Source organism: Eucyclogobius newberryi, unplaced genomic scaffold, assembly GCF_026437365.1.
Source record: "Eucyclogobius newberryi isolate DKJ021-1_F unplaced genomic scaffold, fEucNew1.0.hap1 SCAF_24, whole genome shotgun sequence".
Taxonomy (NCBI): domain Eukaryota; kingdom Metazoa; phylum Chordata; class Actinopteri; order Gobiiformes; family Gobiidae; genus Eucyclogobius; species Eucyclogobius newberryi.
Window position 1 is genome coordinate 429,292 of NW_027315879.1, and position 15,355 is coordinate 444,646.

At 44.9% G+C, this 15,355-nt stretch overlaps 1 protein-coding gene across 1 annotated transcript in view; it reads left to right on the forward strand.

Moving 5' to 3' along the window:
• Positions 1 to 15,355, forward strand: part of vps52 (VPS52 subunit of GARP complex) — a 96,746-nt gene that overhangs the window by 37,606 nt on the left and 43,785 nt on the right. Inside the window, exons 10-16 of the mRNA XM_072459616.1 lie at positions 911 to 966; positions 2,780 to 2,915; positions 5,111 to 5,266; positions 5,975 to 6,093; positions 11,104 to 11,227; positions 11,919 to 12,014; positions 13,036 to 13,143. Coding sequence (XP_072315717.1) covers positions 911 to 966; positions 2,780 to 2,915; positions 5,111 to 5,266; positions 5,975 to 6,093; positions 11,104 to 11,227; positions 11,919 to 12,014; positions 13,036 to 13,143 — 795 coding nt within the window. The remainder of the gene's footprint in view (positions 1 to 910; positions 967 to 2,779; positions 2,916 to 5,110; positions 5,267 to 5,974; positions 6,094 to 11,103; positions 11,228 to 11,918; positions 12,015 to 13,035; positions 13,144 to 15,355) is intronic.

Genomic DNA, 15,355 nt, shown 5'->3' on the forward strand with positions numbered 1-15,355 from the left:
AGTACTGATCACTCGTCAATCGATCGTCAATAACGGCATGACACATGTAGGACGCTGTGTGGACATGACGAGTCCCGCTGCTGTCTCAGAGCGTGAGTCAGAAAGTGGGAGGAGCCACAGTGCGGTAAAGTTAGTGTCACAGATTCGGACTTCCGAGGTCAAAAGCTCCTAAATGCAAAAGTCTTTGCAGATCATTCACATGCCAAAATACTCATATTTACACTGCCAAGTAACTACAACCTCGTTTTTAACAATCAGATGCGTATTTTGGGCGCAGCGAATTACACTGATCCGAAAGCGCAGCTGGAGCTGAGACGAGTGCTTAGAGACCGTCATCAAATGTGCAGCCGGAGCGGTGTCGAGAGTACTTGGGGACCGTCATCAAATAGCAAAACGAAAAATGGAATGGAACGTCAAATAGAGCGGTACAATTTGAATAACGCATAAAAAACACCATGATGGACACCACAGCAACCTTTATTTTTCCATCAGAAGCTTAATACATATTTTTTGTGAGTGTAATGGCAATTAATATGTAAATGAGACTCCTGCAAATAGTCATCTCATTGATGATGATATGGAAGAAAGTTGTAAATTAGGCCACCTGACTTTGTGTTGATTAATTTGTTCAACAACTAATTTTATTTGCAAGTTTTCTGTTTTATTTAAAGAGAAAAAATTTAAAAATTGTCTAAAAGTTAATTTGTTAAATAGAATGTTTACAAATACATTTTGAATAAATAATCGTGTTATATCAATGGAAAATATTGATTGTTAGTCACTTTCGTGTTTTGCTATGCAATTATGAAATTGCAATACAATCTTTGAAAAATTAACAGATTGTTTAGCAGCACCGCTATACAAGTGAAAATCCTTAATCTGAACCCTGAAATGCTTCCCTTCTTTCCAGTATGAAGAAGTGGCAGACAAGGATGACCTGATGGGAGTGGAGGATACAGCAAAGAAAGATATCCTTTAAATCTGCTGATAATCAATAATGTAATATGTTAAAAACACAATTTCAGTCATATATTTTGGTGTTTGCCCATTACCTGCAATATCAGCTGTTTTGAAATGGAACAGTACTGCTACTGTCTAAATACTATTACTACTATCATTGATGCTACCATTACTGCTGTGATTTCTACTACTGCTACTACTTTGCTTTGAGGATTACAGTAATCTAGGTCTAATTCGTAAACTCTGAAATTAGCCACCAAACTTAGATGATCATTCAATTTTTTTTGTTTATTTGGATATTGCACTTAGTGCTGTACTTGTGTATAGATCGGACTGGCTTTTTGGTGACTTAAACTAAACAAATACTAATAACATACAGTGAAGAAAGTAAGTAATTGAACACCCTGTGATTTTGCAAGTTCTTTTACTTAAAAATTATGGAGGGTTCTGTGTTAGAGAGCGATGTGTTCCACTACATGTAAGCACTATATTGTTCGGCGTAGGGATACGCTCTGTTCAATTAATAAAGGCGGAACCTCCTGAGTACTTTTACGGACTACGACAGTCTGAGGACTACGAATAGTCTGAGGAATAAAGTCTGGCGGTAATGCAACAATTGGATGCCAACCGCCATAAAACAACAACAACAACAACAACAACACTTCACTCACGGGACCGGAGCAGTGAACAGTGCGGCTACCGATAAAAACGACACACGAGTCTCCTGTCCTGCATTATATACCTGGTGTACCAAGACTGAGTATTCTGCAAAGATGTCACAGTCAGATGGCACGGGAGAGTGCACAAGCTGAGCGAAACACTGCAATGAACCCAACATTCTGAAATCTTCATTGTAGGTGCATTTCCACTGTGAGAGACAGAATAAAATTTGGAAATCACATTGTATGATTTTTAAATAATTTATGTACATTATTGCTGCAAATAAGTATTTGAACACCTACCAATCAGCAAGAATTCTGGCTCTGTTAGTCTGCCTTTAAAAAGTCCACCTCTGTTCCACTTATTAATCTAAATTAGCAGCACCTGATTGAGCTCGTTAGCTGCATAAAGACCCCTGTCACCTCCACAATCAGTCAGACTCCAACTACTACCATGGGCCAGACCAAAGAGCTGTCAAAAGACCCCAGAGACTAAATTGTAGACCTCCACAAGGCTGGAAAGAGCTACGGGGTGAGCAGCTTAGTGAAAAAAGATCAACTGTTGCAGCAATTGTTTGAACATGGAAGAGGCTAAAGATGACTGTCAATCTCCCTCGGACTGGAGCTCCATGCAAGATCTCTCATCATGGGGGATAAATTATAAGAAAGGGGAGGAATCAGCCCAGAACTAGAGGAGGAGCTGGTCAATGACCTGAAGAAAGCTGGGACCACAGTTTCAAAGGTTACTATGATAATACACTACGCCGTCATGGTTTAAAATCATGCATCGCACAGAAGGTTCCCCTGCTTGAGTCAGCGTATGTCCAGGCCCGTCTGCTCAAAAGTGGCTTGAAAAGTTGAAACCAAAAGGGTCTAATTTGTTTATTTAAATGGATCCCATTAGGTTAAAGCTATGCAATCAGCTAGTCTTCAAGGGTCCATTGATATTAAGAACTAATCAAATTCACTCTCAAATTTGAAACAAAAGTTATGTTTTTCCCCTCACAAGTATGTTATTTATCAAATAAAATCAATTTATTTTTGTAAGGCCCAAAATCACAACAACAGTCGCCTCTGAGGGCCGAATCAACAATGTCTGTTTACCATATTGATGCCAAACCTTACTTGAATACACACATGTTGTTCCTTGACTCCAGAGCAGGTTTCTTCTCCAAGCCCTCTCTCAAAAGCAGAAACACCATCTTCACCTTGGGTCAGAGGGGGACGATACTGAGCCCCGCAGAGCTGGAGGGGCCCATCCTAGTCCCACATACAGCCCAGAGAGGAGACTGCCGGGTGAGTTCTACCCTGTATCGGTCCTTTTAGAATAACCAAAGTACAAGCTACAAAGTTGTAACGTGTAGTCAAACGTGTCTGTCTGGCTGCGGTCGTAGCCTTGTCCTTTTTACGAGTTCACCTGGGGAGAGCTGATATTTCTACTTGTGAGCAGACATATAATGAGCCTGGAGAAAAACGCCACTGAGAACCAGGCTGGCAATGCTACATCTAAGCTAGCTAGCTCCGGATCGGCGCCCAGGCGCAGGTTCTAGCTCATGGGTTTCTTCAACGACTACTAAGCGCAAGTTGTCAATATATACAAATCTTTTGATCCAGTGAAATCCCACCTGAGAGAGAAGAACGTGGAATACACTCTGCTTTATCCTGCAAAGCTGAGAATCAACGGAAAAATAAAAAGATTAATTTCAGGGGAAGAGGCATTGGCATTTCCCAATTCAGAATCTGAATCAGAAAAGGTTTATTGTCAATGAATATAATTCACAAACATAGGAACTTGTCTTGGTGATTCGGTGCGACATAAAACACTGAACAATGAATAGTGGGATAAAAATAACAATAAGCTATAAGAATGAATGAATGAAAATAGGTTTAATATGTATACAAATATACAGTTGAGTTTACATATGTAGTGAAGAAAGTGAACAGTGCAGTGAGTGATTAAATTATGGTTAAAGGCCACTCCCCTCAGTTTCTTTCCCTCTGCCGTTGGGGCAGGGGGTCAGCCTCCTGACTGAGGGCAGTGGCTCAAATAGTCCATGTCCAGGGTGAGAAGGCTGTGATCCGACCTGCTCGTCCCAGAGTCCTGGAGACGTACAGGTCCTGAAAATGTTAGATCTACTGGACCGGAAAAAAAAATAAAAATCTAGAAACCAGAATTATTTAGTGTGGTTTATTTATCGAGTAATTAAATCAGCAGGTTTGAATACAGTTTCCCAAGTTTCACAAGTAAGATTAACAAGCTACAGCATATCAAATTCAAACACAAGTTAGGAGTTTGGTTAAACTGGGGTTTTCAACTTTATAAGAAAAAGGGCGGCTGGCGCCGATGCAGAGCTAGCTAGCTTGAATGTAGCATATCCAGCCTAGTGATAATTTTCCAGGCTCTTCATACGTCTGCTCCCACGTAGAAATATCAGTTCTCCCCAGGTGAACTCGTAATAAAGTCTGATTATTTCCATGGGAACGACCGAAGCCAGACATACACATCTGAACTAGGTAGCCATCTTACTGGAAATCTTGATTCTGCTTTTCATTCAGCCAATCATAGTCCGCCAAATGTGACGGGGCGGGGGACCCCGGACATGTAAATAAGGGTGTTGTTATTATTTTTATTAAGAGTATAAGAGCGTTGGGTAGTGACCGAAAGAACAAGATCGCGGATACAAGCGGTCGAAATGAGTTTCCTCCGCCGTGTGGCTGGGCGCTCCCTTAGAGATAAGGTGAGGAGCTCGGCCACACGGGGGGAGCTTGGAGTAGAGCCGCTGCTCCTCCACGTCGAGAGGAGTCAGATGAGGTGGCTCGGGCATCTGTTCCGGATGCCTCCTGGACGCCTCCCTCGGGAGGTGTTTCAGGCATGTCCCACCGGGAAGAGGCCCCGGGGAAGACCCAGGACACGCTAGAGAGACTGTCTCTCGGCTGGCCTGGGAACGCCTCAGGATCCCCCCGGAGGAGTTGGAGGAAGTGTCTGGGGAGCGGGAAGTCTGGGAGTCCCTGCTCAGACTGCTGCCCCCGCGACCCGGCCCCGGATAAGCGGCAGAAGATGGATGGATGGATGGATGGATGGATGGAAGGATGGATGGATGGAAGAGTATAAGAGGTTTTTCATAAGATTTTTTTCTACAAGAATGTTTTTATAATTTTACTATTATACTTCCGTGCCTAATCTGTGTTGCAACACTGGAATATCCCCATTGTGGCCCAGACACATAATGTACAGGGGAACTACACTTTTCTCTCTCATGTTCTAAAAGGAAGCTGCAGGATAAAATGTTATAACAAATTGTCATCAATAATGCAGCAGAAATATGATCCAAATGTTTATTTAAATTTCTGTTTGTCAATTAAAAATCCCATCCATAGGTATTGCCTTAGGATGGAGCATTCATTGTCCCAGATGAGCCCTCTACACAATCTCTCTGACAATTCCATTATCCCTGAGGAAACTAAGACTGTATGTTATGTGTTTCTGCCAGTATCCGTACGAGACACTGTTCCGGAGTCAGCACTTTGCCCTCCTAGACAATGGCTGCCGCGAGTTCCTATTTCTCTGTGACTTCTTCATGGTCACTGGAAACTCCGCCCTCGACCTGTTCAACTGCATCATGGGAAAAACGTTGGGCATGTTCCTGGTACGCTTTTATTTAGCAAAATTTTATGGTTGAGTATCAGGAAACTGCTGATTTGACCTTAGATCAGACTTGAAATTTGAATTTTTTTATACAATTACTTGCAATTTTTTACTAATAATAACATCTTGAATGGATGATGTCACTGAGAGAAGGTGAAAGCCTAAATGTGCAGGATTACTCAAACCTGCAGGGTGGAATCTAAAAAGCATCATATAGTGTGGTCACAACAAAAATAAATTAATTAATTGAAACTATTATTTTTGAACCGACTGTAGTAGTGTGTAGAAGTGGCAATATTCACAAAAATGAATGACAATGTTATCAAAAATGCACATTAAAAATGTAATATATAATATGCCTAGGAATACTGATCAAGTACTTCACAAAATGGAGTGAGTGTTAAATCAATCACACAACTATAGAAATATCACTTTTATCCTTGTTTGCGAGTTTTTTTATTTTTAATCAGCTCTTTAATCAACAAATTTGTTCTTAATGTTTTGCTTGGTAAAATAAAGATTGATTAAAGAAATACATTTTGGAGCCGTTTTAGCTTAAACATATAGTAATTTTACATATTTCCAAAACATCTATATCAATATTATGTTTTTTTTTTAAATATACTTCTATCTTTAATAGTGTTTATTGCATATTATGTCTACTGAGCAAGTTATGTTGTGGCCTGAGCCTGTGTTCGTGTGTCCTCAGAAAAGCATGTCGTCATATGTGTGCGACTGTTACGATAGCATTGCCATCTTCCTCTGCATCCACATCATCCTGCGCTTCCGAGCAATCACCGCCAAGAGAAACATCCCGGCGCTGGACAAGTGAGCATCCACTACGCCTGCGGCTCAAACAAACACACAACAGAACACTTCTGCCATCAAACACACAACTGAACACTTCTGCTATCAAACACAACTGAACACTTCTGCTATTGCTATCAAACACACAACTGAACACTTCTGCCATCAAACACACAACTGAACACTTCTGCTATCAAACACAACTGAACACTTCTGCTATTGCTATCAAACACACAACTGAACACTTCTGCCATCAAACACACAACTGAACACTTCTGCTATCAAACACAACTGAACACTTCTGCTATTGCTATCAAACACACAACTGAACACTTCTGCCATCAAACACACAACTGAACACTTCTGCTATCAAACACAACTGAACACTTCTGCTATTGCTATCAAACACACAACTGAACACTTCTGCCATCAAACACACAACTGAACACTTCTGCTATCAAACACACAACAGAACACTTCTGCTATCAAACACACAACTGAACACTTCTGCTATCAAACACACAACTGAACACTTCTGCTATCAAACACACAGCTGAACACTTCTGCCATCAAACACAACTGAACACTTCTGCTATCAAACACAACTGAACACTTCTGCTATTGCTATCAAACACACAACTGAACACTTCTGCCATCAAACACACAACAGAACACTTCTGCCATCAAACACACAACAGAACACTTCTGCCATCAAACACACAACAGAACACTTCTGCCATCAAACACACAACTGAACACTTCTGCCATCAAACACACAACTGAACACTTCTGCCATCAAACACACAACTGAACACTTCTGCTATTGTAGAATAGCAGAAGCTGTAGAATAGCTGCTATTGTAGAATAGCATACGTCATAAGGCGCTGGTACAGCTAGCAGCCTGGTGTAAACGCTCCTCTTTTTTTCTCACACTTATTGTGCGTTATCTGCTATATTTTGTAAATATTTATTTCTTTTTTACTGTACGATAGGGACACGCGCTGGAATCGTTTTTAATTCAACTGTTTTTGACTTTTTTCGGCTCTGTGTTTTTCGTCGTGTTGTTGTGATGTGAGCTAGCTCTGAGCTAGCCCCCAGCCCCCCCGCGCCCTCCCGCCGCCGCTATAGTACGGCGTGCCGCCGGTACACATTTATATAAAAGAGGAACTTCACGAACGATCGGAACACGCACTGGAATTGCTTTAAATTAACTTGTTTTGACTTTATTCGGCTGGATTGGGTGTTTTCGTCGCGATGAGCCCCCCCCGTGCCCCCCGGCCGGCGCCCGTGCGTGTTTACACAAAGGAAGAACTCCTGAAACTGCGGAGGACAGTCGTCTTACCCGGAGATCGTCACGTTATCCCGGCGGACATCCTAAGGAAAACGCAACGAAGCAGACGGGCTGGACGTAAACTCCGAGAGAAGAGAGGGACAAACGGGAAGTCGGTTCCCGCCTTAGTCATTGGTAACGTTAGGTCCCTTCAAAATAAAATGACGGAAATAGCGAGCCTCATGCGGTCCCAGAGGATTTATAGGGACAGCAGCGTCTTGATTTTCACAGAGACCTGGTTAACAGCAGAAATGCCAGACTCTATTGTAGGTTTGGACAATTTTCATCTGCTGCGGGCGGACAGAACGAGAGAATGTGGAAAGAAAAGAGGAGGAGGTCTAGCTGTGTATGTGAACACGAGCTGGTCCAAACCCGAACACTGCACAGTGCGGGAGCAGCTATGTAGCAAGGATATTGAACTATTGGCTATTGGCATGAGGCCATATTATCTGCCCCGGGAGTTCTCACATGTGATTTTGATAGCAGTCTATGTGGCCCCGTCTGCCAATGCTGAATATGCTTGTGATGCACTGCTCTCCTGCACTTGTGGGCTGCAAACACAGCACTCACAGGCTCTCTTCCTCGTCTCTGGTGACTTTAACCACGCTTCTCCCTCTTCTGTTCTACCAACATACACCCAGTATGTTACCTGCCCCACCAGAGAGAATAGAACAATAGACTTGTTTTTTGCCAACACCAAAGAGGCTTATTCTTCTTCCCCCCTCCCTCCCCTGGGCAGCTCGGACCACAACCTTGTACATCTGAGGCCTGTGTATGAACCCATCGTGCGCAGGCAGCCTGTGGTGTCCCGTGAGGTGAGGATGTGGTCTGCTGAGAGCGAGGAGGCTCTGAGGGACTGCTTCAGCACCATTGTCTGGACTGAGCTCTATGGCCCACATAGGAAGGACATCAACACCATCACAGAGTGCATCACGGACTACATCAACTTCTGTTTTGAGAACATTGTTCCCTCCCGGACGGTGCAGTGTTTTCCAAACAACAAGCCATGGATTAACCGTGAACTGAAGGCTCTGCTGAAGGAGAAGAAGAGAGCCTTCAGGTCAGGGAACAAGGAGGTGCTGAGGACTGTGCAGAAGGAGCTGAGAAGGAAGATCAGGCAGGCCGAGGCCGGCTACAAGAGGAGGATGGAGGAGCAGCTGCAGCAGAAGAACATTCAGGGAGTGTGGAGAAGCCTGAAAACCATCTCGGGCTTCAAAATCCCCCCTGCCCAGACAGAGGGGGACCTACAGTGGGTGAATGATTTAAATGCTCACTTCTTGAGATTTGATCGGTCACCCACCCCTCCCCCTGCACAGCTGCATGCTCCCTCTTCCACAGCTGGACAATGCCCTGCATCCGTTCCTCTTCACTTCTCCGCCCCGGACCATCAGGTCCCCATTTCGCCTAGACTCACCCATCCCCCCAGCACACAGTCCCCCTGCCATCCACTGACTGTCACAGCAGCACAGGTGAGGAGTGAGCTGAAGAGGATTAAAGTGAGGAAGGCAGCAGGACCTGACGGCATCAGCCCCAGGCTCCTTAAGTCCTGCGTAGATGAACTGTGTGGAGTTATGGAGCATGTCTTCAACATGAGCCTGAAGCTGAGGGTGGTACCACAGGTCTGGAAGACCTCCTGTCTGGTACCTGTGCCCAAGACACCGAGCGCCAAAGACTTCAACAGCTTCAGGCCAGTGGCTCTCACGTCCTACCTGATGAAGACACTGGAGCGGCTGGTCCTGGACCACCTCCGCTCCACCGTGTGCTCAGCCATGGACCCGCTGCAGTTTGCATATCGGCCTGGCATCGGAGTGGAGAACACAGTCATCTCCCTGCTGCACCGCTCTCTCTCACCTGGAAAAGCCTGGCAGCTCTGTGAGGATCCTGTTCTTCGATCTTTCCAGCACCTTCAACACCATCCAGCCGCTGCTCCTGAGGGACAAGCTGGAGATGGCTGGTGTGGAGTATGACCTGGCAGAGTGGATCCTGGACTACCTCACGGACCGACCCCAGTTTGTGAGAGCATGGGACTGTGTGTCTGACACTCGGATCTGCAGTGTGGGGGCGCCCCAGGGCACTGTCCACGCGCCCTTTCTCTTCACCCTTTACACTGCAGACTTCAGACACGACACGGACAGTGTCCTGCAGAAGTTCTCTGATGACTCTGCCATCATCGGACTCATCACGGACGACGATGATGCGGAGTACAGAGGACTGGCGCAGGACTTTGTGGACTGGTGTCAGCGGAACCACCTCCTCATCAAAGCGGAGATGGTGGTGGATTTCCGCAGACGCCACTCCACTGCCCCCTCACCAGTGAACATCCAGGGACGGGACATTTGAGAGAGCGGACTCATACAAGTACCTGGGTGTTCATCTGAACCCCAGACTGGACTGGACTCACAACACAGACGCACTGTACAGGAAGAGCCAGAGTCGGCTCTACCTCCTGAGGAGACTCGGGTCTTTTGGAGTGACAGGGCCACTCCTGAAGACCTTCTACGACTCTGTGGTGGCATCAGCCCTCCTGTACGGTGTGGCCTGCTGGAGCAGCAGCATCACAGAGAGGGGTAGGAAGAGGCTGGACAAAGTCATCAAGAAGTCCAGCTCCATCCTGGGCTGTGCTCTGGATTCGGTGCAGGAGGTGGGGGACAGAAGGGTCCTGGCTAGATTCACATCTATGCTTGACCATGAGTCTCACCCACTGCAGGACACTCTGTCTGCTCTGGAGAGCAGCTTCAGTGAGAGACTGATCCACCCTCGCTGTGTGAAGGAAAGGTTTCGTAGGTCTTTCCTTCCTGCTGCTGTCAGACTTTATAACAAACACTGTTAGTCCTGAACACTCGCAATACTGACCTAACCTAATACTGATGTGCAATTCCGTCATATGTGCAATTACTGTGAAATTCATGTGCAATCCATGTGCCGTCGTGACACATATTCATGTGCAATTACTGTTGTGATCACATGCAATGGTATTTATGTATTTATTTATTTGTGTATGGGAGTTTTTTTTTATAAGAGATCTTCTACTGAAAGTGTTTTTCAAACTTCCTATAAGTGATCTGTTCTTTTCTTCTGTATCTACCTCTGTATCTTCCTGCGTTGCGCCAATGAAATTTCCCCATGTGGGACAATAAAGGATTATCTTATCTTATTGCTATCAAACACACAACTGAACACTTCTGCTGTCAAACGTTACTAACCATTTGAATGAAAAACAGTCAAAATGCTGGATTACCCTGCAGCAGTTTTACAAGGCCAAGAGCCAATCAAGGCTAGGTTCACAGAAGATGTACATGAGCTTTAAAGGTGCTTGCTTTTCACTATGGAGATGGTATTGCCTTCTATGGAATGTTCCATAATACTGCATTGAAGGTGTGTGTACTGTGAGGCTCTGCTAACCCTGTGTGTGCGCGCAGGTGCTGTGCTAACTGTGTGTGTGTGTGTGTGTATGTGCGCGCGCTGTGCTAACCCTGTGTGCGCGCGCTGTGCTAACCCTGTGTGTGTGTGTGTGTGTGTGTGTGTGAGCGAGCGCGCACAGGTACTGTGCGACTGTGCTAACCCTGTGTGTGCGCGCGGGCAGGTACTGTGAGGCTGTGCTAACCCTGTGTGTGTGTGCGCGTGCGTGCTACTGTGAGGCCGTGCTAACCGTGTGCGCGCTACTGTGAGGCCGCGCTAACCCTGTGTTTGTGTGTGTACAGATACTGGGAGGCCGTGCTGGAGCTGCTCTGGCCGCGCTTCGAGCTCATTCTTGAAATGAACATCCACAGCATCAGGAGCACGGACCCCCAGAGGCTTGGCGTCCTGGACACACGACCACACTATGTACGCTCTGGTATACATGCACACACAAGACACATGCACGCAGACAGACACATGCGCGCAGACTGTTTTGAAGAGCTTTGTCCTGTTAAAGTGTTCAACACTCATTCCGTGTTAATGTAGGCAATGTCTAAATCTACAATTTAGTACATCATAATAAGAAAATCACAGTGATGGTGGTGATAAAATGTTTAATGAGGGTCATCTTTTTTTAATGGTGATTTATTTTAGTCAGGTTTACGGTTAAAGTCGCCATGTTTGTTCAGGTTTGTCTTTTTGACCAAAATGCTGCGCTGTGATTGGTCAGGCCCGATAATACTATGCACTTCTGCTTTCTTTTTTTCACCTGACTCAAGTGAAAATAAGAATAGTCTGGGCCTACTTCTACTCAAGAATAATTGTTAGAATTTGTAATCTGAAGTTTGTGTAATCGGAAGGACAAAACTGGGAAAATTAATAATATCTGAAGATGCACACAAATACAAATTATTCTAATTTTCGCAATGTGAAGCATTTGTCTCTTGATTTCCTCATGGGTCAGTTACAAAAATAAAAATGTGACACACGTAGGGACAAAAATATGGTACTAATAAGTCAAATGTGATTGGAGTACCTGTGTGTGTCTGCTCTCCTGAGAAGCCTTGCACATACTTTAGTGTGTGGAGTAATGGCTCATGTCTTTGTGTTCCCTCAGATCACTCGTCGTTACGCTGAGTTCTCGTCTGCTATTGTCAGCATCAACCAGACCTTTCCCAACGAGAGGACCCACACTCTGCTTGGCCAGCTGCAGGTCACTTCAGTCTGTTCCCTGCGGTAGTACCTGAGCCAGCTGCAGGTCACTTCAGTCTGTTCCCTGCGGTAGTACCTGAGCCAGCTGCAGGTCACTTCAGTCTGTTCCCTGTGGTAGCACCTGAGCCAGCTGCAAGTCACTTCAGTCTGTTCCCTGTGGTTGCACCTGAGCCAGCTGCAGGTCACTTCAGTCTGTTCCCTGCGGTAGTACCTGAGCCAGCTGCAGGTCACTTCAGTCTGTTCCCTGTGGTAGCACCTGAGCCAGCTGCAGGTCACTTCAGTCTGTTCCAGCTGCAGGTCACTTCAGTCTGTTCCCTGCGGTAGTACCTGAGCCAGCTGCAGGTCACTTCAGTCTGTTCCCTGTGGTAGCACCTGTGCCAGCTGCAGGTCACTTCAGTCTGTTCCCTGTGGTAGCACCTGTGCCAGCTGCAGGTCACTTCAGTCTGTTCCCTGTGGTAGCACCTGAGCCAGCTGCATGTCACTTCAGTCTGTTCCCTGTGGTTGCACCTGAGCCAGCTGCAGGTCACTTCAGTCTGTTCCCTGCGGTAGTACCTGAGCCAGCTGCAGGTCACTTCAGTCTGTTCCAGCTGCAGGTCACTTCAGTCTGTTCCCTGCGATAGTACCTGAGCCAGCTGCAGGTCACTTCAGTCTGTTCCCTGTGGTAGCACCTGAGCCAGCTGCAGGTCACTTCAGTCTGTTCCCTGCGGTAGTACCTGAGCCAGCTGCAGGTCACTTCAGTCTGTTCCCTGTGGTAGCACCTGTGCCAGCTGCAGGTCACTTCAGTCTGTTCCCTGTGGTAGTACCTGAGCCAGCTGCAGGTCACTTCAGTCTGTTCCCTGCGGTAGCACCTGAGCCAGCTGCATGTCACTTCAGTCTGTTCCCTGTGGTAGCACCTGAGCCAGCTGCAGGTTACTTAAATTTTACCGGCCCTTGCTCACTTGTACCGGCCCCTATCACTTGTACCGGCTCCTAGTTACTTGCCTGCCACTTTGAATGTAATATTTGTGTGTTGGTGTTTTCAGGTGGAGGTGGAGAATTTTGTGCTGAAAATGGCTGCAGAGTTTCCTTCAAGACGAGACCAGCTCATTTTTCTTATCAACAATTATGACATGATGCTCAGTGTGCTAATGGTCAGGCTTTTATTCAGCATTATACTCTTACTGCTATTGCCACTGTGACGACTACTGCTTATCTCTCTCTCGCTCTCTCACTCACTCACTCACTCACTCAGCAGTTGCCTTGAAGGGCGACAGTGAAAAACAGATTAAACAATGTTCACAGGAAATTGGCAAATTTCCCAGTGTACCCTTTCCTTAGACCTTCCTTCGACGCTAGGAAAAGCTACAAAGCCTACACTAGACTGCAAACCTCGGGGAGTTCCATAGTGAAGGAGAGATCCTCCTCCCACAGACTGACAGAACCACTCAGGAGGAGAGAGGGAGGTTCATCAAGAGACGGTTCATCCAGGCAGATGAAGAGCGTTAGTCTAAAATTGAAAGCGTTCCTCCAGGCAGTTCAGGAGCATCTGGATCTCCAGGTCAGCATCAGCAATGTCTGGAACAGTAGCACTCCCCGAGAGGAGTGGAAGAAGGATAAAAACATGTGACCAGCAATGAACAGACACAGGACAACTAAAATATTAAATATATTATTCCTAACTGGTCTGACCATAAGCTCTTTCAAAGCGGAACGTTCTTCTGCCTGGTCTTAATGTTACCATCCACCTGTGTGCCGGCGTGGATTTTCCATATCTCAAATATTCTCTTACATCATCACTTTTATTTCCGTGGTCAATACCAGCAAGCCATAGATCATTTTAAAGCTTATTTTCTCTACAAAACGAATGTCATTGATTTACATTGAATAATATGCCCCAAGAAGCAATTGCCAATAGTTTGTGAGAAAGTCTCAACTTTTACAAACTCATGTCCTGTTTGCTGTTTATGATGGACGAAACGGCTTTAATTCTGTACATCCTTGTACTCAGTCTGTCCATAAGGAACCATTGAAAAACAAAATCCACTTGTATTTTTCCTAAAGTTATCCGATTTCGAGATATTGTCAAGTAAACAAAGTTTTCTTCTTTGACAATAGTCAGGATTAAGGCTCGTCCGGCGCATTTCTCCGTCCATAACAAATTACCTGTTTGACTTATAAGATGGTGTTTGGCATCGATCTTTTCTCCAGACTGTTGGCTACAGAATGAGACCATCCACAATTTTTTCTGTCGACGGGTTTGTTCTCTACAGCCTCTGGAGGAAAAAATGCGCAGCTTCCGGCGCGCAAAGCTAACGTGTTTTTAGCCACATAGCTAACGTTAGCAGTGACTTAGTGGACTTTGATTGACATATTATTCTAGCCAATAAGAATAGCTTTAGAATGGTGGGCGGGACTTAGGGGTCCCACACACAGAATCCTCTGTATTCTCGTGCGTAAGGCTGGAAAAAGACAGATCTTAAGGCAGGAGGCGACTAGATTTTTCGCATAACGTTTTCTGATTTTATTAGCCTTTTGGACCCGCATTTTGTTATATGTATTATTATACCAATACAAAGATCAAATTAAAATCATTTTTTTATTTTTTTTCACCTCTATATGGGAAATTCATGTGTAAACTCAAATTTATACATTTTCACATTGTTTTTAGCAGTTATAATAGGTATTAGTGGCCTACAATACATCAAAATGTATGTTTTATGATCATAGAGGAGCTAATTCAGGATCATAGAGGAGCTAATTCAGGAGCTAATTCAGACATTGTCTGACTCCATCGCAACCACAGACATTGTTGATTCATTTCTCCCTGTGGCCCTCAGAGGCAACTGTTGTTGTGATTTTGGGCCTTACAAAAATAAATTGATTTGATTTGATTTGATTAATTGTAACAAAACAGTTGGCACATATTTGGATCAAAATGGTTTTACAAAAAGGTCAACAGCACCAAAATGATTGTTCCCAGAGATCTGAAACTTTACACAGTTTTTGTCAACAAGATAAACACCATGTACAGTGAACAGCATAAGCACACAATGAAGTATGTCATGCTCAGGACCATTACAAATTGACAATATTCAGGCGAGACTAAAGAAAGGATGCTTTGTTCATGTTTGGGCTTCTGTAGTGTGAGTTCTGAAGCTCTGACAGTGTTCATGTGCACATCTGCAGAAACTAGGAGGCCTGAGCTTTCTAATGATGCATCACACTTGCATGTGTGCATTAAGATCCTCTTTTAATAAGCAATGCCATTTGGGTATGTCCAACCCTTGTGCACAGGGTGAAATAGGTGGATGGTAACAGGTTAAGTGAAGAGACTTTCTCGGCCTTTTTAACATTGACAAGAGC